This window comes from Notechis scutatus, chromosome 2 (genome assembly GCF_049901735.1).
Source record: "Notechis scutatus isolate UNSWTSFEM ecotype Mainland chromosome 2, rNotScu1.2, whole genome shotgun sequence".
NCBI classification, from domain to species: Eukaryota; Metazoa; Chordata; class Lepidosauria; order Squamata; family Elapidae; genus Notechis; species Notechis scutatus.
In genome coordinates, this window is record NC_142010.1 from 86,737,999 (window position 1) to 86,763,768 (window position 25,770).

The following is a 25,770-nucleotide window of genomic DNA, read 5'->3' on the forward strand; positions in this document are numbered from 1 at the left end:
TTCCTGCCAAAGAGACAAATAAAAGACAATGTGAGAATTATTTTGGTTACTCTGCAATACTATGAGGCACATCCTGAGAAGCAAATGGCTTTGATGCACAAAAAGCCTTTGACAATATGCGTTGGCAATTTATGTTATTGCAATTGGAACAAATGGACTTTGGTAAAAAAATTCATTCAAGCCATTGAAATGATATACGATGAATAAACTGCAAAGGTTATAGTAAATGGAGAACTAACAGAATCTATAGATATAAGAAAAGGGACAAGGCAAGGTTGTCCACTGTCGCCCCTGCTGTTTGTGTTAACATTGGAAGTGCTGAATAGGAATATTAGAGAAGACAAAGAAATAAAAGGAACGAAAATCAAAAAGGAAGAGTATAAATTGCAAGCTTTTGCAGATGACCTGGTATTTATATTAGAAGACCCATTGGAAACAGCACCTAAATTAATAGAAAAAATAGAAGAACATAGGAAAGTAGCAGGTTTGAAAATAAACAAAGATAAAACAAACATATTAACAAAGAATATGTTAGTAAGACGAAAGAAAGAGTTAGAAGAAGTTTTAGAAATACAGGTCACAAACAAGGTTAAGTATTTAGGGATATACACTGCTCAAAAAAATAAAGAGAACACAAAAATAAGACATCCTAGATCTGAATGAATGAAATATTCTTATTAAATACTTTGTTCATTACATAGTTGAATGTGCTGACAACAAAATCACACAAAAATTATCAATGGAAATCAAATTTAGCAACCCATGGAGGTCTGGATTTGGAGTTACACTCAAAATTAAAGTGGAAAAAAACACTACAGGCTGATCCAACTCTGATGTAATGTCCTTAAAACAAGTCAAAATGAGGCTCAGAAGTGTGTGTGTGGCCTCCACGTGCCTGTATGAGCTCCCTACAACACCTGGGCATGCTCTGATGAGGTGGCGGATGGTCTCCTGAGGAATCTCCTCCCACACCTGGACTAAAGCATCCCCCAACTCCTGGACAGTCTGTGGTGCAACGAGGCATTAGTGGATGGAGCGAGACAAGATGTCCCAGATGTGCTCAATTGGATTCAGGTCTGGGGAACGGGCGGGCCAGTCCATAGCATCAATGCCTTCGTCTTGCAGGAACTGCTGACACACTCCAGCCACATGAGGCCTAGCATTGTCTTGCATTAGGAGGAACCCAGGGCCAACCGCACCAGCATATGGTCTCACAAGGGGTCTGAGGATCTCATCTCGGTACCTAATGGCAGTCAGGCTACCTCTGGCGAGCACATGGAGGGCTGTGCGGCCCTCTAAAGAAATGCCACCCCACACCATTACTGACCCACTGCCAAACCTGTCATGCTGGAGAATGTTGCAGGCAGCAGAACATTCTCCACGGCATCTCCAGACCCTGTCATGTCTGTCACATGTGCTCAGTGTGAACCTGCTTTCATCTGTGAAGAGCACAGGGCGCCAGTGGCGAATTTGCCAATCTTGGTGTTCTCTGGCAAACGGCAAACGGCCTGCACAGTGTTGGGCTGTAAGCACAACCCCCACCTGTGGATGTTGGGCCCTCATACCACCCTCATGGAGTCTGTTTCTGACTGTTTGAGCAGCCACATGCACATTTGTGGCACGCTGGAGGTCATTTTGCAGGGCTCTGGCAGTGCTCCTCCTGTCCCTCTTTGCACAAAGGCGGAGGTAGCGATCCTGATGCTGGGTTGTTCCACTCCTATGGCCTCCTCCACGTCTCCTGATGTACTGGCCTGTCTCCTGGTAGCGCCTCCATGCTCTGGACACTATGCTGACAGACACAGCAAACCTTCTTGCCACAGCTCGCATTGATGTGCCATCCTGGATGAGCTGCACTAGCTGAGCCACTTGTGTGGGTTGTAGACTCCGTCTCATGCTACCACTAGAGTGAAAGCACCGCCAGCATTCAAAAGTGACCAAACAATCAGTCAGAAAGCATAGGAACTGAGAAGTGGTCTCTGGTCACCACCTGCAGAACCACTCCTTTATTGGGGATGTCTTGCTAACTGCCTATGCTTTCCACCTCTTGTGTATTCCATTTGCACAACAGCATGTGAAATTGATTGTCAATCAGTGTTGCTACCTAAGTGGACAGTTTGATTTCACAGAAGTGTGATTGACTTGGAGTTACATTGTGTTGTTTAAGTGTTCCCTTTATTTTTTTGAGCAGTGTACAATCACACCAAGATATAGCACACTGAAGGAGGATAATTATCTTAAACTCAAACAGCAGATTGCGACAGATTTGACAAAATGGAGAAACTTATAATTATCATTGATTGGAAGAATATCTACAATTAAGATGAATGTATTGCCTTGAGTTTTATATTTATTCCAGAAAATTCCTATTTGACTAGGGAAAGAGTTTTTTGAAGACTTAAATAGAATTGTGCTGAAATATATTTGGCAGGGCAAAAAAGCAAGAATAAAATTAAAATTGTTACAAGATGCAAGAATAAGAGGAGGGTTTACCTTGCCTAACTGGGAGTTGTATTACCAGGTGACAAAATTGATGTGGGTAAAGGAATGGATAACATTAAGGAACAATAGACTATTGACCTTAGAAGAGCATGACTTGCTGTTGGGATGGCATGCCTTCCTTTGGTATAAGGGAACTAAAACACAGGGCTATTTTAGAAGACATTATATTTGAGAGGAATTGTTTTTGAACGAGGAGAAGATAAAAAGACAATATTATTTAAAAATTCAATTATAGATACCGTGTTTCTCACATAATAAGGCCGGGCCTTATTTTTGAGCCCCAAAACGGCTAGGCCGTCTTTTCGGGGTAACTTAATTTCCCCCTTTCATCCTCATCTAGAGCGCCCGCGGGCAGCCTCGCCACCAGCCGCTCCTAAGGGGCGATCATGGCGAAGCGCAGAGAGCTCCCTACTCCCACCAAACACCTTTGCTGCAGACCCAAGACCTTGGCACCTGCCTCTGTTGCTTTCCCTTCTGCCCATTCCGCTGCCGTTGGAGTGCCGTTGGAGCTGCTGCCGCCGCTTTGGAGCTGCCTCTGCCGCTTGGAGCTGCTTCTGCCGTTTGGAGCCGCGCGCCGCTTGAAGCTGCCGCTTCCGCGCTTGGAGCACTACCACTGTTTGAAGCACCACCGCCACTCCAAACACAGAAGCGGCAGCTCCAAACGTGACGGCGGCACTCCAAACGGCGGCGGCGGCTCCAAACGGCAGAGGCAGCTCCAAACACGGAAGCGGAGCCACCGCCGCCGTTTGGAGCTGTCGCCGCTGTTTGGAGTGCCACCGTCACGTTTGAGCTGCCGCTCCGCATTTGGAGCACTACCGCTGTTTGAAGCACCACCGCCACTCCAAACACGGCGGCAGCTCCAAACGCCGAAGCGGCAGCTCCAAACGTGACGGCGGCACTCCAAACGACGGCGGCAGCTCCAAACGGCGGCGGTGGCTCCGCTCCGTGTTTGAGCTGCCTCTGCCGCTTGGAGCCGCCGCCGCCGCTTGGAGCTGCCGCTCGTGTTTGGAGCTGCCGCCGTGTTTGGAGTGGCGGTGGTGCTCCAAACAGCGGTAGTGCTCCAAACGCGAAGCGGCAGCTTCAAACGGCGGCAGTGGCTCCAAACGGCGGCAGCAGCTCCAAACGGCAGAGGCAGCTCCAAACGGCAGAGGCAGCTCCAATGGTACTCCAAACAGCGGCGGCAGCTCCAAACGGCGGCGGTGGCTCCGCTCCGTGTTTGGAGCTACCTCTGCCGCTTGGAGCCGCCGCCGCGTTGGAGTGCCGCCGTCACGCTTGAGCTGCTGCTTCCGTGTTTGAGCTGCCGCCGTGTTTGGAGTGGCGGTGGTGCTCCAAACAGCGGTAGTGCTCCAAACGCGGAAGCGGCAGCTTCAAACGGCGGCGGCGGCAGCTCCAAACGGCAGAGGCAGCTCCAAACGGCGGCGGCGGCGGCTCCAAATGGCAGAGGCAGCTCCAAATGGCGGCGGCGGCTCCAAACGGCAGAGGCAGCTCCAAACGGCGGCAGCAGCTCCAAGGGCACTCCAAATGGCGGTGGTAGCTCCAACGGCACTCCAAATGGCAAGTCCCCCACCCTTCCTCCTATTTTGCATGTTTTAAACTAGGCCTAAATTTGGGGGAGGGGCTTAATTTGATTTTATGCCTAGAAAACATGCTGGGTCTTCCTATTGGTGGATGCCGTATTGTTGGAGAAACACGGTATCTACCATTGAGGCTTTTTCTTATTCAATAATATATAAAACGGAACAAACAGTTAGATATGGTGAGATATTGAATGAAAAGGGTGAACTTAAATCTATGCAAGCGTTGGAAGAACAAGGTGTAAAAATGAAATGGTTTTCATATTTGCAAATACAATCTAGATTTGATAAAGATGTTAAAACAGAAGGTATTTATGATAAGTTGACTGATTTAGATAAAAATTTGATGGGTACTGATGAAAAGGTAATTAAAAAACTTTGTGGACATTTATTATAATTTAAATTGGAGGAGGAACAAGTTAAACAATGATTGCTTGGGGGGAAAATTTTGGATATGGAATTGATTTAGAAAAATGGCAAAAATTGTGGTCTCAAAATTATAAAATGATGTCAACTGCATATAAAGAAAATCTGTATAAGATGTTTTACAGGTGGCATCTACCCCCAACAAGACTTGCGAGAATGTTTAAGAATAAATCGGATAAATGTTGGAAATGTCATCAGATACCTGGTTCATATTACCATATGTGGTGGACATGCTCAGATGCAAAAAAATATTGGACTAAAATCCACACATGGTTGGAAAAAATGATAAAACAACATATAGACTTTAAACCAGAGATCTTTTTATTGGGAATTATACCGGAAATATACAACAAAGAGTTGAAATGTTTGATTGTAAATGTATTAACAGCAGCTAGGATTGTATTTGCCAAGAATTGGAAAAACGATAAAATACCTATGCAGGAGGAAGTTATTAAGAAAATTATGGATTGTGCTGAAATGAGTAAATTGACATTTGAAATTACAGAACAAGAAGATAAACAATTTTATACGATATGGGATTTGTTTTATCAATGGTTGGATAAAAAGACATGGTAATGTAATAGACTAGATAATTCTGTGATAGAAATTTAATAGATTGATAAAAAAAAAACATATTATAGACATATATAACCATTGGTTGAAAGTATAACATAAATTTTAGAAAACTTCCGGTAGCAAGGCAAGGACGAACAGAGGTGCAGAAGCCCATCTGTGGTTTCAGTTAATCTCTTTTTGCGGTTGGTGCGATCCTTTGAGGGTGCACGAGTCCCGGAGAGATTTGTGCCGGTGTGGGGGAGACTTGGGTTGCAGTGTGGGGAAGGCAACCCCCCTGTAGCGAAGAGGAGCCCTCCAGAGCCCAACGAGCAAGAAACAGCCCCCTATCAATGGCGGCTCCGAAGTCCGGACTTCCACCGATGTAAAGAAGCAAGTGACAGTTTGTGAGATCATTGGGGAAGAGTGTGGCAGAGAAAATTAGCGGCGGAGAGGAGGATTGGAATGCCATAGATTTTTATAAGGCTGTTACAAGTGTCTGTCCGGAGCCCTAAAAGAAAGCAGCCAAAAAGCGGATGTGAGGCAAGTGAAAGTGAAAGGGCTTGGCAGACAGAAGAGAGAGAGGACAAAAACGAGTAAAAAGGGAAGTTTACGAGGTTGGGAGACTAGCGGCTGGAAGGTGCCTGGAAGTTGTGGAGGATTTGGACTATCTCATTTGATTTTCATTCTGAAAGACTTTATTAAAGCGGAGACAGGAAGAAGATTGGAGCTGACGGAACAGAGACAGTGTGGCGCCACAGGCGATACTTAGAAACCCTGAAGCTATCGTATATAACTGATATAAACCACTTAAAAGCCCTTTAGGGAGCATACTGATCTAATTGAGGAGGTGGTTCCATCTGAAGAAAATCAGGAAAATTGAACTTAAGAACGCTAAGACAAAAAGTAAAAGTGGAAGCTTCCGAATGTGTAGAGATACTGTGTAATTACAGTCACTACTCAGCATTTTTTACCTCCCCACTTCCGGTGCGTTTGGAGTGAAAGCTCTCAAACTTAGAGACGGAAAGCTAAAAACTTACTTCAAAATTCCTTTTTCCCCTTTTTTTACTCCCTTTTTTCTGTATACATTTGCTCAATTTTTTTTCTCTTCTTTTTCCCTCCATCTGGCGCTATGATAAACTATCTCTCCTTCTTTATTCTCTCTTTATAATGATTATAAATATGCATACTGGGGAAAGGAAAATTGATTGTTGTAACTGATTGTTAAATAATTGAATTAATTGATTTATTAATAATAGTGATATTTATACTTTGATTAGATATATAGGGAAAATAGTAAGAACATTAAGTATTATTTAATTAATAAGTATAGGATTTTATGTATTAATATTATAATTTATTGTGTAATCACAATTAATCCACTTGGGGAAGAATGTAATACTGTTTGTGTTTAAGAATATTTAAAATAAGGTTAGATAAATACACATATTTATTTATAATATTTAAATATAGTTGGATTTGGATAATATATATAATATATAATATATATTATTACATGAAGTTATGTACAGAGGCTGAGCATAAACCTTACAAAATTATATATGTGATTTAGAATTTGGATTTAAAATAATACAGTGATAATATTTTTATATATAGGTACTTATACTCCAGTAACCAGTTAAGAGAACAGCTATCCAGCAATAGATAGATTAAATAATTAGATACCGGTCAATCCTAATACAGAGATTCTATCACTGAATGTTAATTTGGGATAATATAATTAATATAGTACAACAACAGAAACAAATCTTAAAAGAAATTACTTCCACAACTACTACAGCTCTGAAAACTGGAAGAAAGGTCACCCCGACATTAACAACTACATCAGCAACAGCTTTGCCCATGGCACAAAAAACCATAGAAGAAACATTACCAGTGGAGAAACAAGCTAACATCTTGAATGCCAACATCCAATAAATTTTGCTGACTTTACAGGAATTGATGACGAAGCTGCAAGAAACAATGATGAAAAACCATAACGAGATGAGAGCAGATATCAATGAACTAAAAGAGGAGATGGAGAAATTAAAAGCAGAAATGAAAGCAGATATCTCCAAAGTAGAGGACAAAGTTGGATTATTACAGCAGGCCTTGGAGAAAAATGAAGCAACAATAAAAGAGGTAGAGAAAAGGACTGAACGAACCAAAAGGAAATTAGAAAGGGTAGATGAAGAATTAAAGATTGTGAGTTAAGAAATGGAGGACTCACTGGTCTACCTAGAGATGGACAAGGCTGCTACATACTTGAGATTCCAAAATGTAGTGGAATCCAAAGAAGAAGACCTGGAACAACTAATGGCAGGAATACTGGCTGGACTATTGGAAAAAGATAAAGATGACATCTTAAGGGAGTTTGATGAAGTTTACAGGATTAGCACTAATTATGCGAGATGCCACAAATGCCCAAGAGAAGTCCATACACGATTTGCAAGAAGGAGTGTCCGGGATATCGTATATAGGATGTCAAGAGATGAAACAATCACGTATAAAGGTAAAGAAGTCTTGATTCTCAAACAAATACCAAGAGTAAGAGAACAAAGACGAGACTACAAGTTCTTAGCAGCTTACCTAAATCAGAAAAGAATCGTATTTAAATGGCTAATCCCAGAGGGGATGCTAGTTTTTTGGAACGAAAGAAAAATTAAAATAGACTCCATGGAAAAGGCCCAGGAATTTTATGAGCGATTGGTAGGTCTGGAAGACCAGAGCATTAAGGAGGAACTGGAAACAAACTCCCAGGAAGATCAAGGCTATTATAAGAACAGAGATGGAACTTTAGGAAATCAAGGAAATACTCATCTACATCAGGAGAGAGAAGAAAGTAGGACATATCTTCAGGCACAAGGAGAGACCGGAGCCATTACAAGACAAAGAGCGAAACAGAATTAATTAAATGGAAGAAGAAAAGAAATTACTATCAATTAATATAAATGGTTTAAACTCGATGATAAAAAGGAAAAGGATAATAGCTAAACTAATCAAACAAAATGCTGATATAATATGCCTATAAGAAACTCATGTAAAGAAAACAGATGAAAAATACCTAGAATGTCCGAAATTAGGGAAGCTATTTACCGCACCAGCAGACATGGGGAAAAAGAAAGGGATTGCAATATATGTTAAAGAGGATTTGAAAGCAGATTTAATATCGTCGGATTCTGAGGGAAGAACTCTGGTTTTGCAAATCTGGATTAATGTCATCCCAATTCTCTTAGTGGTAATCTACGCCCCAAACGAAGATCAAAAAGAGTTTTTTAAGCATCTTTATGGAAAAATAGTAGGATTGGAAAAAAGAAATATTTGTATCATAGGAGACTTTAATTCTATTTCTGATTATCAAAAAGACCACAGTAATGGGGGGAAGAACAAAGGGGGGGAAAGGGAGCTTCCCAAGATATGTATGGAAATGATGAAGGAGTTAAATTTGATTGATATATGGAGAAGATTACATCCCGAGAAAAAACCATTTACATTCTATTCAAATCCTCATCAAAGGGGGGGGGGGGGGGGGGGGGGGGGGGGGGGGGGGGGGGGGGGGGGGGGGGGGGGGGGGGGGGGGGGGGGGGGGGGGGGGGGGGGGGGGGGGGGGGGGGGGGGGGGGGGGGGGGGGGGGGGGGGGGGGGGGGGGGGGGGGGGGGGGGGGGGGGGGGGGGGGGGGGGGGGGGGGGGGGGGGGGGGGGGGGGGGGGGGGGGGGGGGGGGGGGGGGGGGGGGGGGGGGGGGGGGGGGGGGGGGGGGGGGGGGGGGGGGGGGGGGGGGGGGGGGGGGGGGGGGGGGGGGGGGGGGGGGGGGGGGGGGGGGGGGGGGGGGGGGGGGGGGGGGGGGGGGGGGGGGGGAATGGACACGAATTGATATGGCATGGATGAATGGGGAAATAGCAAATGAGATAAAGGGGATTAAAATTTTACCTAATGAATGGGCAGATCACAATCCAATGCAGATAATATGGAAGGGTAGGGAAAAACCCAAGAAAAGATGGACGTTAAATACTCAGTTAATAAGAGAAAAATACAACAACAAACTCGAGGAATTAAATTATTTCTTAAAGGAAAATTATAATGGAGCAACTACGAAACAAAACATTTGGCATACAGTGAAGGCAAAATAAGAGGTATAACAATCTCTTATAATACCAAGAGGAATAAGGAAAAATATGCCCAGCAAAACAAATTACAACAAAAAATTAAGGAATTAGAAACTCAATTACAGAGTACCCCAAAGGATTCAAAATTGCAAAATCAAATAATAACTAAACATAAATTGAATTTAATTGAACAAGAGAGAATGATTATAAATTTGAATACAACTAGACAAACTTATTTTGAGCATGCTAATAAGCCAGGGAGATGGCTATCATATAGACTAAAAAAAAAAGGAAAGAAAAGAGATTGATATACCAGCTAATAGATGGAAAGGGGGATATACAACAGGAGATAGAACAGAAAAAAGAAATTGCCCATAAGTATTTTGAAGAGTTATATAAAAAGGAAGAAGTTAACAAAGATAGAATAAGAAACTATTTAGATGAAGTGAAGGATAAAGCAATTGGGGAAGAAATCGAAGAATTATTAAACAAAGACATTACTTGGTTTGAATTGAAATCAGCAATAGAGAACCAGAAAAACAATAAATCCCCGGGACCAGATGGGATTCCAGGGGAGCTGTACAAGGCAATAGCAGAACAAATAGGACCTCTTATGGTGGAAGTTTTTAATGACGTCTTATTGGCAGCCAGGATGCCGGACTCATGGAGGGGGGCATTAATTTCGCTGATCCCGAAGGAGGATTCGGATCCCCGATATATACATGACTATAGGCCGATTTCACTGTTAAATACTGACTACAAAATATTCATTTCTATTATAGCAAGTAGACTAAAAAGAATGTTAAATGAGTATATATATGAAGATCAAAATGGATTTCTCCCAACCAGACAAATCAGGAACAACTTAAGAATAGTACTAGATGTCTTAGAATTTTACGAAGCCCACCCCAAAAAACAAATTGCACTTATGTTTTTAGATGCAGAGAAGGCCTTTGATAATTTAAATTGGCAATTTTTAATTCAAAAAATTTATAATATGAATTTAGGCACCAAATTTGAAAATATTATAACAACTATTTATGATACACAGCAAGCTAATATTATAATAAACGGGGAATATACCCGCCCAATAAAAATAGAAAAAGGAGTCAGACAGGGCTGCCCACTCTCACCCCTGCTCTTCATATTATCATTAGAAGCATTACTAATGCGAATTAGACAGAACCCAGACATAAAAGGATTAAAGGTTAAGAAAGAAGAATATAAGTTGCAAGAGTTTGCGGATGATACGATTTTTTTTCATCGAGGAACCAATAGAAAGAGGACAAAAATTGATGAATGAATTAGAACAATTTGGAGCAGTAGCAGGACTTAAAATTAATAGGAAGAAAACAAAATTAATGACTAAAAATTTAACAGAAAAACAGAAAATTGAACTAGAAGAAGTTATGGGAATAAAAGTGATAAAGAAAGTTAAATACTTAGGAATATGGTTGACAGCACATTGTAAGACACTTAAGGAAAATAATTATGATAAATTGATGCAACAGGTAAAGAAGGGTTTAGAAACATGGGGCAAGCTGCAACTTTCATTATTAGGCAGGATTGCTGCTATTAAAATGAATATTCTTCCAAAATTCCTATGTATATTTCAGACGATCCCAATCAAAGTACACAAATTTTTTTTTGAAGAACTTAATAAAATAACTATAAAATTTATCTGGCAAGGGAAAAAACCTAGAATAAATTTAAAGGCAATGCAGGATATGAAGAGCAGGGGAGGGCTGGCACTTCCAAATTGGGAGTTGTATTATAGTGCAGCCTCTTTAGTATGGTTGAAGGAATGGGTGAATTTAACCAATAAGAGAATATTATTCTTAGAAGGCCATGACTTGCAAAGGGGGTGGCATGCTTTTTTATGGGATGTAGGGAAAACTAGCCAGAAATATTTTCACAGACACCTAATCAGACTCATTATTTGTTAAGCCTGAATTCCCCAACGAGTGTTAAGGAAAACAAACTAAACAGAATGTGTAGCGTAGTCAGATAGGCAGACAGGTAAATGTGTGAGATAAGTTTGTATTATAGTTAACACGCAGTAAAATACAGATACGCTTGTGCTATCAAAAATATAGTTTATTCCATTAGGACTTATAGCATAGTCAAAATAAACGGTCCATTAGTCATGTATCATTTCAGTCAGTCTAGTCGAGGATACTCAATTTGCAAAGTCCGTGTTGAATAGCCAATGTCAGTTCACTTACAATAAATCAGTCCGTATAATCTCTTCTCTCCGTTGAGAAATCAACACTCCTTTCTCTCCTCCGTTCCAGTAAGGAAAAACGCAGTCATCAATCCATCCAGTAATTAGGGATCATTAAGCCAGAGAGAGAGAGCTGCAATTGACTTGCTTCTTTTATGGTGCTTTTACAACCACACCCTTAATTACATTCTTGTAGTTAAAGTTACACACACTTTAACCAACAAACCATGATAACTTATTTATTATTTTTACCTAAACCAGTTAGGGTAAACAATGTTATCCCTAACATTATTAACTAATTGGAAGAAAATACGGAAAAAAACACTATTTAAAAATACCAATTTGGATTTCAACAATGGAGGCAATGATTCATCCAAATAATCTGGATATCACTAAAATGATTAAATATAAGGACCTATTGGATACACAAGGAAATTTGAAATCACGGCAAGAACTTCAAGAGCGGGGACTAAAAATTGATCAGTGGGCATATCTTCAAATTCAAAGTATAAACAGGACAAGAAAGAATTTGGAATTAACAATAAACTCCAGCAATTAGATAAAATTTTATTAGGATCAGGCAAAAAAAATATAACAAAATTTTATAATTATTTATTAGAAGTAGAATTAGAAGAAGAAATTGTAAAAGGGAACATGATAGCCTGGAGTAGGAATATAGGACGTAGCATCACCATAACAGAATGGGAAAAGGTCTGGGGTAGAAATAATAAAATTACAAAATCGGTAGGATACAAAGAAAATGCCTATAAAATGTTTTATAGATGGCACCTTCCTCATTCGAGATTAGCGAAGATGCACCCCAATATGAGTCCAAATAGCTGGAAATGCAAAAAAAAAAAAGAGGGAACTTTTTTCCATATGTGGTGGTCTTGTGCAGAAGCTCAAAAATATTGGCAGAAAATTAGAAATTGGCTGGAAGAAATGACAAGAGAACAGATCGAATTCAAACCAGAGTCCTTTCTGTTAGGGATCTTTGATAAACAAATATAAAAAAAGTGAAATATATAATAATACACATTTTGACAGCGGCCAGATTGGCTTTTGCACAATGTTGGAAGCAGCCTTGTGTTCCATCAGAGGAAATGATCATTCAAAAAATTTCAAGTTGTGCAGAAATGGACAAATTAACTTTGGCATTAAAAAATAAAGACACTTCAATATACTACAACAGCTGGAACTGCTGGTACAAATGGATAGACCAAAGATAGACTTCACACTAAAAGGCAAAAGAGAATAGGATAAATCCATAGTAGTGATACACAGATATATGTAAGGATTAGGTGTGTGTATATGGCATAAAATAAGGATAAAAAAGAGGTCTTACAAACTGTTGAAGATGAGAATGTTTTTAATTGTTTTCTATTTTTTTCTTTCTATTTTCTTCTCCCTTTCTTCTTTTTCTCTCTTTCATTTATGTATGTGTTGTTGGTTTGTTTTAATTGTAAAATCAATAAAATTTATTTTTTTTAAAAAAAGAAAGTATAACAAATTTTAAGATAAAATTTGGAATATCTCGTATAAAATGATGGAATAAACAGTTTAGTCATGGATGATTCATGACTGATAAATACTGTATATAAGCATATGTTAGTTTGACAATGTGAAAATTGATATAAACTGTGAGTAAATGACTATAAAAGAATAGCACAAAAGATTTGTAACCAACTGACACACTGCATGTATATGAAATGGAAGATGGTTTTATGTTTTTATGTTTTGTATGTGTATATTTTTAAAAATAAAAATAAAAACTCTTTATAAAGAAAAAGAAACTTGTGAAAGTTCTTGTACAAGCAAAAATTAAGTATTGGATTATTCAAATAGGCTCAGAGTCAAATGGTTTATAAAATCTTTTAACTTTCTTGGTTAATTATTGCATTGAATAAAACATTTCATCTGCACACTCACATTTTTTACTATAAAACAGGCCCTCCAAACTGGTCTTGCAGAAGCCTTTCCATGATTGAAATACTCTGTAAAAAAACATCACAAGACTAGATCACTTTGAAATCTAAGTATTTTACAAATAACCTTATGCATTTTCCAGTTTTATCAACACTTGGATCCATCCCTTGGAGTCCTCCAGCACTGAACCTCTTACAAGTTTCACTGATAAACTGCTAACTTTCAGGATAAAATCACAAGAGTCCTGTGGGAAGTAGTCAAACAACAAGGCATTCTATAAATTCTATCCATATCATACGATTTTGGGAAAGCTGCTCTCAAGTAAAAATCTACATAGAAAACTAAGCAATAAAACAAGTTACAAGTTCCTAAAAAAAGTTTCTCTTTTAGATTCTTAACATTTCATGAATAAAGTGCTTGAAGGGCTTTTGGCTAGTAATTTTGAATGTCTTTCTGGTCACAATCTGCAAATATTTCAGGAAGTGAGGTGACAATATATGTGTGTGTATACATATACATACACATAAACATATACATAACTGGAACCTAGAGCTATAGCTTGTTGCAATTTTGACCAGGTACCAATCAAAATTTTGTAGTTTGATTATAGTATTTACTGTATTCTGTTGGTTTTCAGATATGGATGTCAATGGCTGTAGTTCAAGGCCCCACACTAATTGGGATCTTTTTGTTCTCTGGTAAAGGAGAAACTTCTGTATATGTAACAAAGAACTGGCAGCTCAAACAATGCAGTACACCGTAAAATCTTCTTTTCCCAATAGAATTTGGAAATTATGTTTACCGTGCCAACTCTGGATCAGTTACAAACCAATAATCCAAATGATCCACATTTTAAAAATTCAGAATGGCTTGCAAAATGCTTCTTTATAAACTTTAAATATTGGAACTTGCAGCTCCTTTATCTGTTTTCATCATCTCCACAGGAAGTGAGAACTGACTAATACAGCTCATCCATCTAAATTAAGTTTGCCACCATTTACTAAATACAGCACGAACTGACAAATGTGAGAACTCTTGAGTTTTGCACTGGAAATCTTAACATGTTATTTATTGAATCAATTATGTTCACAATGTGAAAGCTGCTTTCCCTTTCTTCCTCATAGCATTGCTGCCTCTAAAATAGGGGTTAGGAAAGAAGAGGAAAAAAAGCAATATATAAAATGACTAATGATCAATTGCAAGTCATATATGACTGAAATAATGGTACTGCCCAATAAATATATTCCTTACAACTGAGGTTCTAATAGTTGTCATTTTATCAGCTAAGCTGATCTTTTTGTTGTAACAAACCTTGTTTGTTATGTGCAAATGTAGACAATAGAATTTAACTGATCTCTGTAGTAAGATTTTCATCTATAGGTAATCATGGGCTTACTTCACCTTGCTATATCTCACATAAAACAAATTAATATAAAAGAAAGCTATATTTAATATTAGTTTCAATATGTTATAATATCTGCTGCATCATGTGACTTTGCTGATTCTTAAGATTGCACCAGGTGCAAGCCAGTGCATCCATGTACTTCTGACTGAAAATTCTTTTGATCTCTTATTTGTCTTGTTTTGCTTATGCCAATATTATTAATACAGAAAGGGATGAGAATGGAAACATCTGAAAGAAAAAGGTGAACCATCTGCAAGTAAGATGAATGTCAAATAATCACTGAAATAAAGTTTCTGAGTATATTTGGCAGCATCCCACAATAAGCCTGACCAATGAGTTAAAACAAAGTTATCAATAAAAATAAATATAAATATAAAAATATCTCATGTAACATCACTTCATCTCATTATGCTCTATCTATACAATCTTAATGTTTTTCTAGTTCTGACAATAATCCCAAGAGCCCCAAAATGGGTCAGGATGAATTATTCACATTATTCAAAAGAGCTAGTTCTCAATTTTTCTTCTGATCCATTTTATAATGTACACGATCATATATTTGCTTGATCAATGTGTCTGTTTGTGAATAAATATATATATTCAGTCTTATAATTAGATTCTGGGAAGATACCACGACAAAGCAACTATCAGCAGCAGCATCCTATAGCCACATTTTCTGCTAGCTAAATATCTCAGGGGTAGTTTATGATTAAATGGATTAGTTGAAAATGAGGCACTTATATGAATAACTCTGCTTCAAATGCTCACCACCCAAGTTCTGCCTGAATAAAAACTTTGAATAAATGCAATGTAGGCAGCTGGTGACCTATTGTATTAGTCTAATAAATACATATATGGGAATGTCTTATGTACCAATACTTGTTTTGACACATTTTAATATAAAGCAACTAGAATATTATACATAGCAGAAGAAAGCACATTAGATATCAAGAACCTGGGAATTAAATTAAAAAATAAAAAGCACTTACCCTTTTGACTCCTTGATTTAAAAAGGATTTTGCAAAAATTTCCAGTAAGCAATTCAGCAATCCAGTGCCTTTTACTGTTATATTTCCTTTCTGAACAAACTCTGTCCTACAAAATAAAAACGTAACTGAATTGGACCATTGTCTAAATGCCTAGAATGCCTGAAGTAAGGTCACCCAATTGCCTTCATGCATAAGGTAGGACTAGAAAAATCCACTAATAAAGGATCCAGTCACCCACACTTGCTAATGACAAAAAGAATCAGTCAAATACACAAATAGAAAAATGCCTTAGGCTTCATATATTTTGGTTGTCATGGCTGTCATGGTCATTATGAATTCCAAAACCATGTGTTAAACTGTTCTTAGAATAATAATGAAGTCAAAGCTTAGAAAATATTACAAATCATCTCTTCAAGGTCACATATCACAAACTATAAAAGTGTGGGAGGTTTGGCTATGGTTTTATGTCTAGTTCATTAAATTTCACATCTTCCTTATGTCACCAAATATGTCTGCGTGATGCAAATATGTGTGGGGGGGGCTGCGGGAGGCCGCCCGCCCCGTTAAAAAAAGGGCCGGGCGGGGGCGCCCCCGCTGGGCCCCCCCCCCCCCCCCCCCGCCCCGGGGGGGGGCCCCCCTTAGAGGGGGGGGGGGGGGGGGGGGGAACCCCGGAGGGAGGGAAAAGACGGAAATAATATATAACATACAATAAGTGATACAGTGTTTTAGAATGAATATGTAAATAACATATTCTACTTTAAACTTCATTAGTGATTATTAATGAAAATGTTAGATTATTTGCTCTAACTCAACTCTACAAATAGGGGTACATATAATATGGGTTGCTATGTTTCTACTATAGTAATATGACAGCACTGTTTTCTAATGGCATTTAATAATCATGTCTTGAATACATGTGTGACCCAAAGAAACTGTCGACAGCCATTTCCCTCTTTCCCACCCCCCACCCCAACAGTAGTTATTACTTTCAAAGCTGGAAGAAATAAAATATCCATATAAAAGACAGAGAACTATCAAATTTCGCATTCCTAATTGAAAGGCAACGACTGCAATCCATTGCTTATCTTCCTCAGAAGAAATTCAACTGAATATTATTCATTTCACCTTTAAACAAGCTTGCATTGGTATTTATGAAAGGCATGTCCAGATAATATTTGATATATCATCAATTTCAGTTTGATCGAGGAATTGAACCCAACTGGACAGTACCTAACTATCTATGATACTTATTAAATTTTAAAATAGACTATTAAAATTAAGAGGAAAAAGAAAGGGAGGGGTAGCTTTACTTTGTCAGATCGTTAAGCAACAGACTGCTTTAGGTATTTGATAAAGTGATATAATCATAAGTATGAATGAATATCAGAAAGCAAAGCATGTCTATAGTAAACATTCAAAGTTATTTTGAGCTATTGTATAAAATACACCAGAAATATGCATGCATGCATGGAGAAGGAAGGGCTATGCAAATTATTGTGGTCTTTTCCCCCTAGTAATTGCTTTATTGCATTATAAGATGTGAAAATCACGTTATTAAAAACAGATAGTTGCTTGGTACAGTGGTTTTTATGAAACATAAACTAGAAATTGTTAGCATCCTGATGGTTTAGATAAGTCAAAACTTTAAAGAGAAAAGTTTGCCACTATTCAATATAATTTCTAAAATGTAAATTACAGTTGCTTGAAATGTACAATTAAAACTACGAATGGCATTGATAGACAATTCCATGCATTTATTTATGATATCAAAAAGTTTCTATCTATGACCTTAATGCTTAATAATAATGTCTCCACTATGTTGTTATTTACTATTGTTTATAATTTTTAAAAAAAGACAAAACAGAAGCAGATATTTAATCTTCAACTTCCTCCTTCTTTATATTCTGTCCAAATATTTAGATCCCGCTAGAAAGTATAAAGTTATTGTTTCTCAGCCCCACATCCCCAGCATCAAAATTAAGGCCAATTCACAATTTCACTGCACTACATAGATATGCCTTTGAAATCAGAACCGTGTGTAATATACTACAGAAAATTGCAGGAGGTATTACTGTAGATACAAATGTTTACATCTAAATAGCACTCTAAATGACAATACAAAAAAATTTGGCGTGCACTTGTCATTCTTGACATTGTTTCCTGAAGCTCCCAAAATTGGCAGCCACTTTGGTTACTGGCACAGCTGATGTAATTCATAGCAGTAGACTGAACAAGGGCAGGAATATACAACAGAATGGCTAGCCTGTTTGTATTAACAAAGCATTTATTGCAGGAATAGCCAGATTTTGTGCTGGTTACCACTTATACACGATTGTTGCACATCCCTCTGTTGTTTTTTAATTTAATAGTGAAATATAGAAATCTACAGCATCAACAAAGGAAAAAAAGTATTCTATGAAATAAAAAGAATTTAAGATGTATTATAATAAATAAAGCTAAACTGGACAAAAAAAGAAACCAATAAACGCATAGAGAGAGGGAAAAAGATCTGTAGAATTAATTCCTTAAGATTATCAATTCTAGACCATACAGAAACATTTTGTTTTATCTTCTCATTTCATCTTCATTTTTAGAACAGAGCTTTTCCAAATTCCATAATTATTTATTATACAAGTTTATACAGCTGCCCAACTTACACACAGGTGACTCCAGACAGCTTACAATATTAAAAAATTCAAAACATAAAAACTAATTTTAAAAAACCCTCTCCTCCATGGGAGCAACACAATCAGATCAACCATTTCATTGGCTTCATCTCCATTCATGGTCCCTAGGTCCACTGACAAAAACACATCTTCAGGGCCTTTCAGAAAAGCAACAAGGTGGGGGCAAATTGTATCTTGTATATAATTGATAACTTATAATTGATAATTTCAAGGTATAATCCTACAGTAATTCTGTGTTGACATTGTAAGAACTTTATTCGCTTGGTAAACATTGATTCTGCATATTTTCACACCATTTTTTCCTAGAATATCCACCCCCCTTGCTTTCTGCTAGCTTATGTTATTTAGCTCACTCAATAAATATTCAGCTTCTTTTTTCTAATGAATTAGTTTTTGTGAACTTATCACTTGAAAAAGAAGAAAAAACCCGGCAAGCGCCCCGCGCCTCCGCACGAAGGAGACCCCTAGGGAAACCGAGCCACGGAGGCGCCGCAGGCCCAAAGGCAGGAAGACGCGGCGGGCGAACCCGCCCGCTCTCCCGGTGAGTGGCGTTGGAGCAGCCCCGCCTGGTTTTTTAGTGGAAAATCGCTGGCTGAAGGGACCCAGAGGCGCAGGGAGGTCGGGAGGAACGAAGAGGCCCCGGAAATTAGCCCCACGAGGCTGCCTCCGGCAGAGCTTTGAAAACCCCGCTCAAACAAAGGAAGACGGAGCGCTTAAGCCAAGTGCTCCTCAGGGCTTCGTGCAGGGAGAGCCCGACGGCCGCCGACGTCGCCCGCGATAAGACACCCCCAGTTGAGGCGTTTTTAGGGCAAAAACATCTTATACGCAAAACGTGTTACTTTATCATTACAATATTGCCGTGCAAAGATTTCATTTGTTTATTTACCGCCAAAGGCTTCTGCCACTACTGGAATTTAACTATAGGAGTAGAAATCACTTAAGATGGATAGAAACACTTCAAAATAAGCTAACTAGTCATAGCAAAGAACATTCAATATCCATGGAAGTCTCTGACACCAAGTCTTACTTATACAACCCATATCCTGCTGGGTAATCACTACGGATATATTTCCTTACCGAAGCACAGAAAGAGAATGTTCATAGTTGGGCAAAAAAAAAAAAAAAAAAAAGTGGGAGTGGAGCAATTTCCAACTTCCTGCCAGCTCTTTACTGAATTCCCTTGAGAAAGATAGCAGGGAGCATCAGAAGACTTCCTTCCTTCCCTCCTTGTCCCTTCCCCTCTTCCTTCCTTCCTTCTTCCCCCCTTCTTCCCTCCCCTTCCTTCCTTCCTTCCTTCCTTCCTTCCTTCCTTCCTTCCTTCCTTCCTTCCTTCCTCTGTTCCTGCCACAATTGATTTTAGACTCCCTGCTAGCTTCCCCATTGACTTTGAAAAGTTGTCAGGGAGCACTGGAAATGCCAATCACAGGACAGCAACTGACCATTGTAATGAAGTCTGCTGAAGAAGCCAGAAGTTTACTAAATTTCAAGATAGGATTTTGGATGCATTCTGTGACTTAGTTCACCTGAAATACCTTGGTTGAAAAACTGCTGCCCGATGAAGCAGAGTTATGCCAAATTGAAGGTTACAAATAGACATGGGTGAGTGGTATATGCAATAGATTCACAGTAGAAAACAATAGAAAAATATTTTTCAAAGAATCTTTTAAAAAGTTTTAAACATACAGAATGACACAGTAAAGACTAAGCATGGTCTGTTGTTCAGGATTAATTAGAAAAGAAAAAAATGAAATCCACAAAGAAAATATGTAAGCATAGAGAAAGGCAGAAACCCAAGATTTATGAGCCTCCTGAAAACACCTGCTTGGCTACTGCATTAAAAAAAATTGGACCAGGTAAGTTTTTGATCTGAGCCAGAGAGTTTTTCCTTTGTTTTATTGTCAATAGAAATTAAAGAGATAAGCCTACATTTGGCTCTAAGTGCTATCTAAGGTTAACAGATGAGAAGATGTTGACACTTAAACTTGAAATTGCAAGGTAAAATTGATGGATCATTCGCTGTCTTTTCTGAATCAACATTAGTAGATTATTCTTTTCTCCCGTCACAGTGTATCAATTGTGCATTAGCCTATGTTATTTTATCATCAGGAAAAAAGATGATTACTTAGTGGTTGGGAAGTCCAAAGAAAATAATGCACCAGATTATAAAGAAAGAGCAGGTCCATGACATGAAATAGCAAACCATATGTCAGTTTACTGTTTCATACAAGGGAATTTTTCTTGAGGTCTATCAGCAGTCATGTTGCACAAGCTAGCTTTTGTTGACCATTCTGCTAAAGATTTTGATAATACTTTATATTCCTCCTTTCCAAATTAAACCCTGGGACTACATCAGAGTTTACACAGAACCCCTAGAAATCCCTTTATTTTTAGGAACCATGGGTTCTGTTTATATAATCTACAAAAACATTTATCCTTGACTTATCCTGCTAAGTCAACTGGCACTTGAAAAGACTCTCCCAACTATTGAAATGAAATTTCAGAATCACTACCATTATCATTTGAAGGATGGAAATACTGCATCTCATTTTAAACCCTGATTAATATTAGAGTCCAACAGGAATTATAATATAGAGATGTTTTAGTGGAAAACAGTTCAAAATTAAACTGATGCCCTTCACTGTTTCAATTATATTAGGATGAAAAGGGGCGTTGGTACTTACCTGACACACCCTTTCTCTGTGAGCTGTGAAGAGCATCCATTGATTGGGATGATGCTTCTGTCGCTTGTCTGGTAGGCTGGGCTTTAATTGAGAGGACGCTCATCCTCCTCCACGTGACTCTTCCCTAGCATCTCCAGTTTTGGCGAAGTCGAAGTGATGAAATATTTCTTCTCCTTCACCCTTTCTAATACTCGGCCGGAATAGCTCCCCACCAGATGAATAAGGATGGGGATGGATGCCCTTCACAGCTCACAGAGAAAGGGCGTGTCAGTTAAGTACCAACGCCCCTTCTCCAGATGAGCTGTTCAGAGCATCGAATGGAACATACCAAAGCTTGGTGTGTCCTATGGGAGGGCTTCCGTCTGGTTTGGATTCCCCTTTTTCTTCGTCCCTATGGACCCTTTGTAACACTCTCCTGTCAAAGGCAGCCTCCACAGAGGCGAAGACATCATTCTAATAGTTTCTAAATAAAAGGTGATGGCGAGGCCCATGTTGCCGCCTTGTAAATTTCCTCTTGGTGCTTGTGGCCCATGTCAACATCGCAGTGCTCCAGGTCGAATGAGCAGTGATGCCCCTGGGTACAGGAAGAGACTGTGTCTCGTAGGACTTGGTAATTGTGCTCTCAGCCACCTACTGATCATCGAGGAAGAGGTCTTGCACCCAATGGTGGGTGGTTGAAAAGAAACAAAGAAAACCTCCATTTCCTAACACACGTCATGCAGTTAAAATATATGCAGAGCTCGCCTTACATCTAGACTGTACCGTTGTCATACCAGATTTTATGTCGGTCTCAGACAAACGTACGGGAGTATCAGTTCCTATGGTCTGTGGAAACCTGAATTTATCTATGGGTGAAAGATGGATCTGGACTAAGGACTACTCTATCTGTATGAAGAATACAGAGCTCCTGTCTAACTGACAAGGCGGCTAGATCCAAGATGCGACTGGCCGATGTAATGGCAACCAACCTTGTACGTTAGAAAATGGAGACTCGTGGTCTACAGGGGCTCAAAAGGAGTTTTCGTAAGTGCGGTAAGGACCTTGTTGAGGTCCCACCTGTGATATCAATGCATTACAGGAGGCCATAAGTTTGTAGCCTCGCACAAGAAGCTTGAGTATGCGTGGGTGATGAGAAATGGACTACAAGTCTTTCCAGGTGATGACCAATGTTAAGGCCTCTCCTTTTGCCTGTTTATAAGAAAAAGATAATAAAGAAATGTTATCTAAATAACAGTGCCGTCTAACAGGTGTTCCCCTGAGATGGACAGCCAGAGCAGTCAGAACCTTCGTAACAACCTCGGGCAGATGACAACCCGAAGGACAGGGCAACATATTCAAAACGTTGAATATTATAACAAAAACTAAGAGGTTTGCTATGTGAGGATCTAATTGGAATGTGGGGATAGGCCTCCATTAAGTCAATGGAGAGTAGAAAGTCGCCCCTTCTGAAGCTCAGAAGAATGGAGTTCAGTATACTCATCTTAAGCCTCCTATAAACCAGGGACCGATTAAGTCATTTTAAAACTAAAATTGCCTCTGCAATTTCTGGGGAGAGGATGGAAATTCTATATCCAGGCCTAATCTTCTGTTATCTCTAACCCAGGAATCAGAGATAGAGGAATTCCATCTGTCTGCGAAAGGCCTGAGCCTTCCACCAATAGGGGCACAGTCGTGAGGCCTATATTGTGCCTCAGAGACCTCTGTTTCCTGTTCCTTGAGAGGTTCTTTTGGTCTGCCCTCCCCTACAGTATCTATCTCCAAGATCAGAAACTATCCAACTGTTGGTGATTCATGCATCCAGATGGACCTTGGAGTCTGGAGAGAAATGTTCCTGGTAGAGGATATGAAGGAAACCCTCCAAAAAGCTGGGAAGGGCTATTTTGGGATCTACGAAAAGAGAGGAACTTATTTTCTGCTTCTTGTCTCTAACAGAGATGGGTCAAGGGCAGCACCAACCAATTTATCTCCTGATACTGTGGAGGAAGCAAGCTTCCATTATTTGTGTGATATCTGCTTGCCAATGTCTGAGCCATCGCAGTAGGCAAGCAGTAACCTGAGATGCCCTGGCTCAAGCAGATAATTTAATAGAGTTCAATTTAGTGTCCGCAGAAAAATTCTGTGGCCTCTAAGAGCTTTGCGGCATCCTTGTGGGCCCTGATATTGGAATTTGAGATGATTTCCCTCAGATGCCGGAGCTACCTGAGACGGTCTAGTAAAAAAGGATGCAGCCGATGCCACTCTTATGCCCCCACATCAGATTGACATGCCCTACATGGAGACAACTCGACCCTGTATATCTTTTAGCTTGAGAGCCTCTTCTGCTTCAGCTGAAATTGCAGAGGAGGATGATAATTGCCATCATTGTTTTATCTACTACTGTGGTGATAAGAAATTTAGTGAAATCAGAAAACCAAATTAAAATTTTTCTATCATATCCTGTAAGAGGGGAATACACCACTGAAGAGACCCCTTGTTTCTGGACAAGGTCCAAGAACCTCTGTGGGACAGGTACTACTTCCTCTTCCATTATTGGTTGGAAGAAGATTAAATCGTCTGACCCCTCCTTGAAGTAACAATTGCTGGGCCAAGGGGAATGGAATATCAAGGCAGGCAGTAGTTTTTGCGTTGAACAACAGAGACCTGAAACATGTCTGAGGGCGAAACAGACCCATAAGATCGGTTGGTCTGGCTTAATGCCTTCAATGTCTGACATGCCCCCCTTTTTTAGGGGATCCGCCTCTGACAGATTTTGGTTGTGAATAGACCCTTCCTCAACCTGTTCCATCTGGTTGTCTAATTTTCCCTCATCCTGTACATCATGTGAATGTGTAACTTGGATTATATAACACTCCTCTGAAGGAGGTACCTGCTGGTAATAAAGGTCCGTTCTGCATAGCAACTGAATCGAGTGAGAATCGAGGTCAGATTGTGGAGGCTGCCTAGCCATCAACTTCTGCTATACCCCGGCTGTGATGCCCCCTCAAGTTGCCATGTCCCTCCAGGCCTTCGATTTGTCAGGGATATCCTCTGGGAGGAGGTATTCTGGCATGATCCCGCAACTGTCTGTCAGGCAAGTAGCGATGCTGAAGGCCTGGGTTGAACCGGTCCCTCTGAGGCTCTCCTGGATGGTGTTGAGAGATCCAGGGATGGAGGCAAGGTGTCTGAAACTGGGACCGGCCTGGCTGGGGAAGAGGACTGAGACTTCTGTTCAACCTCCCTCATGCATTTTTTATAATATGCTTATCTAACACCTTTTGGCATCTCTTGGCATCCTTTTCTACAGCCTTAGAGGTCTCTCTAGGACGTTTTGACCTACTTTGAGATGGTTTATTGTCCTCTGGGGGTATTTTTGGTTGCCCTTGAAGTTTCTGACCTAAAGCCCACGAGGCAAGATATCTATATCTATCTATCTATCTATCTATCTATCTATCTATCTATCTATCTATCTATCATCTATCTACAATATTAATGGACCGTTAGCTGGTCCAAAGGCCTGCTGTGAACAGAGGCAGGGAATCCTCTTGATATTTGATCCCCCCCTTTTTTTGGTAAATTCAATTTATTATTATATATTATTATTCATATAAATATTGGTATTAATATTATATTATTGATAATATTTTTGTTATATCTGTGCACAGCTACTAACATAAATTGTTGTGCTGTTACCAAACTCATAATTAGATGACTGAATATGGAATCAAATTGTGAAGCCAAATAGAGGACACCTTTCAGGACCTGAATTGCAATTGGGTAATCCTGCAGTCACTGGCCCTTAACAGCTTCCTGCACAAGCAGACACAGGCCTTGGCGCTCGCTGTTATTGTGCTGCTATATTCTGTGAGGGCTGCCAACTTAAAAAAAAGCCTGTTATTCAACCTCAGAAAGAAGTCAGCAATCGGCATAAATGTCCCCTGGAGCCTCACGGAGAGAGCCTTGTGAGGGGAAATGGCCTCTCAACAGATAATGCCATGGAATTCTTATAAACAAAATGACGCCGGCGTTGTTTTAGTCATCAAGATGTAGCATCAACCATCATCTCTTATTGTGAGAAGATGAGAATCTAACTAAAATTTGAGCAGAACTGGCTCCACCCGATCAATATGCCCCTGCTCCTTCTATATACCCTGTGGGGGTATATCTGAAACTACAGAATTTCCTGTGGAGAGGTACCTTGACGTATCGCTAATTCCATCCACAGTTTCATCTTTGCAGGGATCTTTTCCAGTAAGTCATCATCTTGATGGAATCTGGCTGCTGTTGGAGCAATGTGGCCACAGGGGTCCTTCGTGTCACTTGTACTGATCTAGATGGGCTACCTTGAGGTTGTGCAGCTGCACTGGATTACACAGACAGATCCAGGAGGCGTTGCAGAGGGGGATTGGAGCCAAAGTAGGCCTGGTGGTTTGAGAATTTTCTTCAGCCTCCCACATGAACTTCTTCATGTGCTTTTCTAGGACCTTATGGCGCCTGTTGGCTTCTTTTTCTGCTGCTTAGGAGGTACCCTTAGAATGCTTCAATTTGTTTTAAGAATTTGACATGGCTCTTGAGGTTGTGGCTCTGGAGCTACTGCCGCTTGCCATTGTGACTACTTATTAGATTTTACTGTTAATGAGGCTGAAACATTGGGCGGTTGGCACGCCCAGGGGCCTGAACCAGCAATGACCAGGGAACCCTAAAACAATGCTCCCCAGTTTTGTATA

The 25,770-nt window shown here is 39.8% G+C and overlaps 1 protein-coding gene across 4 annotated transcripts in view; it reads right to left on the reverse strand.

Moving 5' to 3' along the window:
• PRELID2 (PRELI domain containing 2) overlaps window positions 1–25,770 on the reverse strand; it is a 111,385-nt gene that overhangs the window by 57,737 nt on the left and 27,878 nt on the right. For all 4 annotated transcript variants that reach the window (XM_087955394.1, XM_026687900.2, XM_026687907.2 and 1 more), the window contains exons 5-6: window positions 15,700–15,805; window positions 13,309–13,373 (exon numbers count right to left, since the gene is read on the reverse strand). In XM_087955394.1, the coding sequence (XP_087811520.1) occupies window positions 13,317–13,373; window positions 15,700–15,805 (163 nt within the window). In that variant the 3' untranslated portion in view covers window positions 13,309–13,316. The remainder of the gene's footprint in view (window positions 1–13,308; window positions 13,374–15,699; window positions 15,806–25,770) is intronic.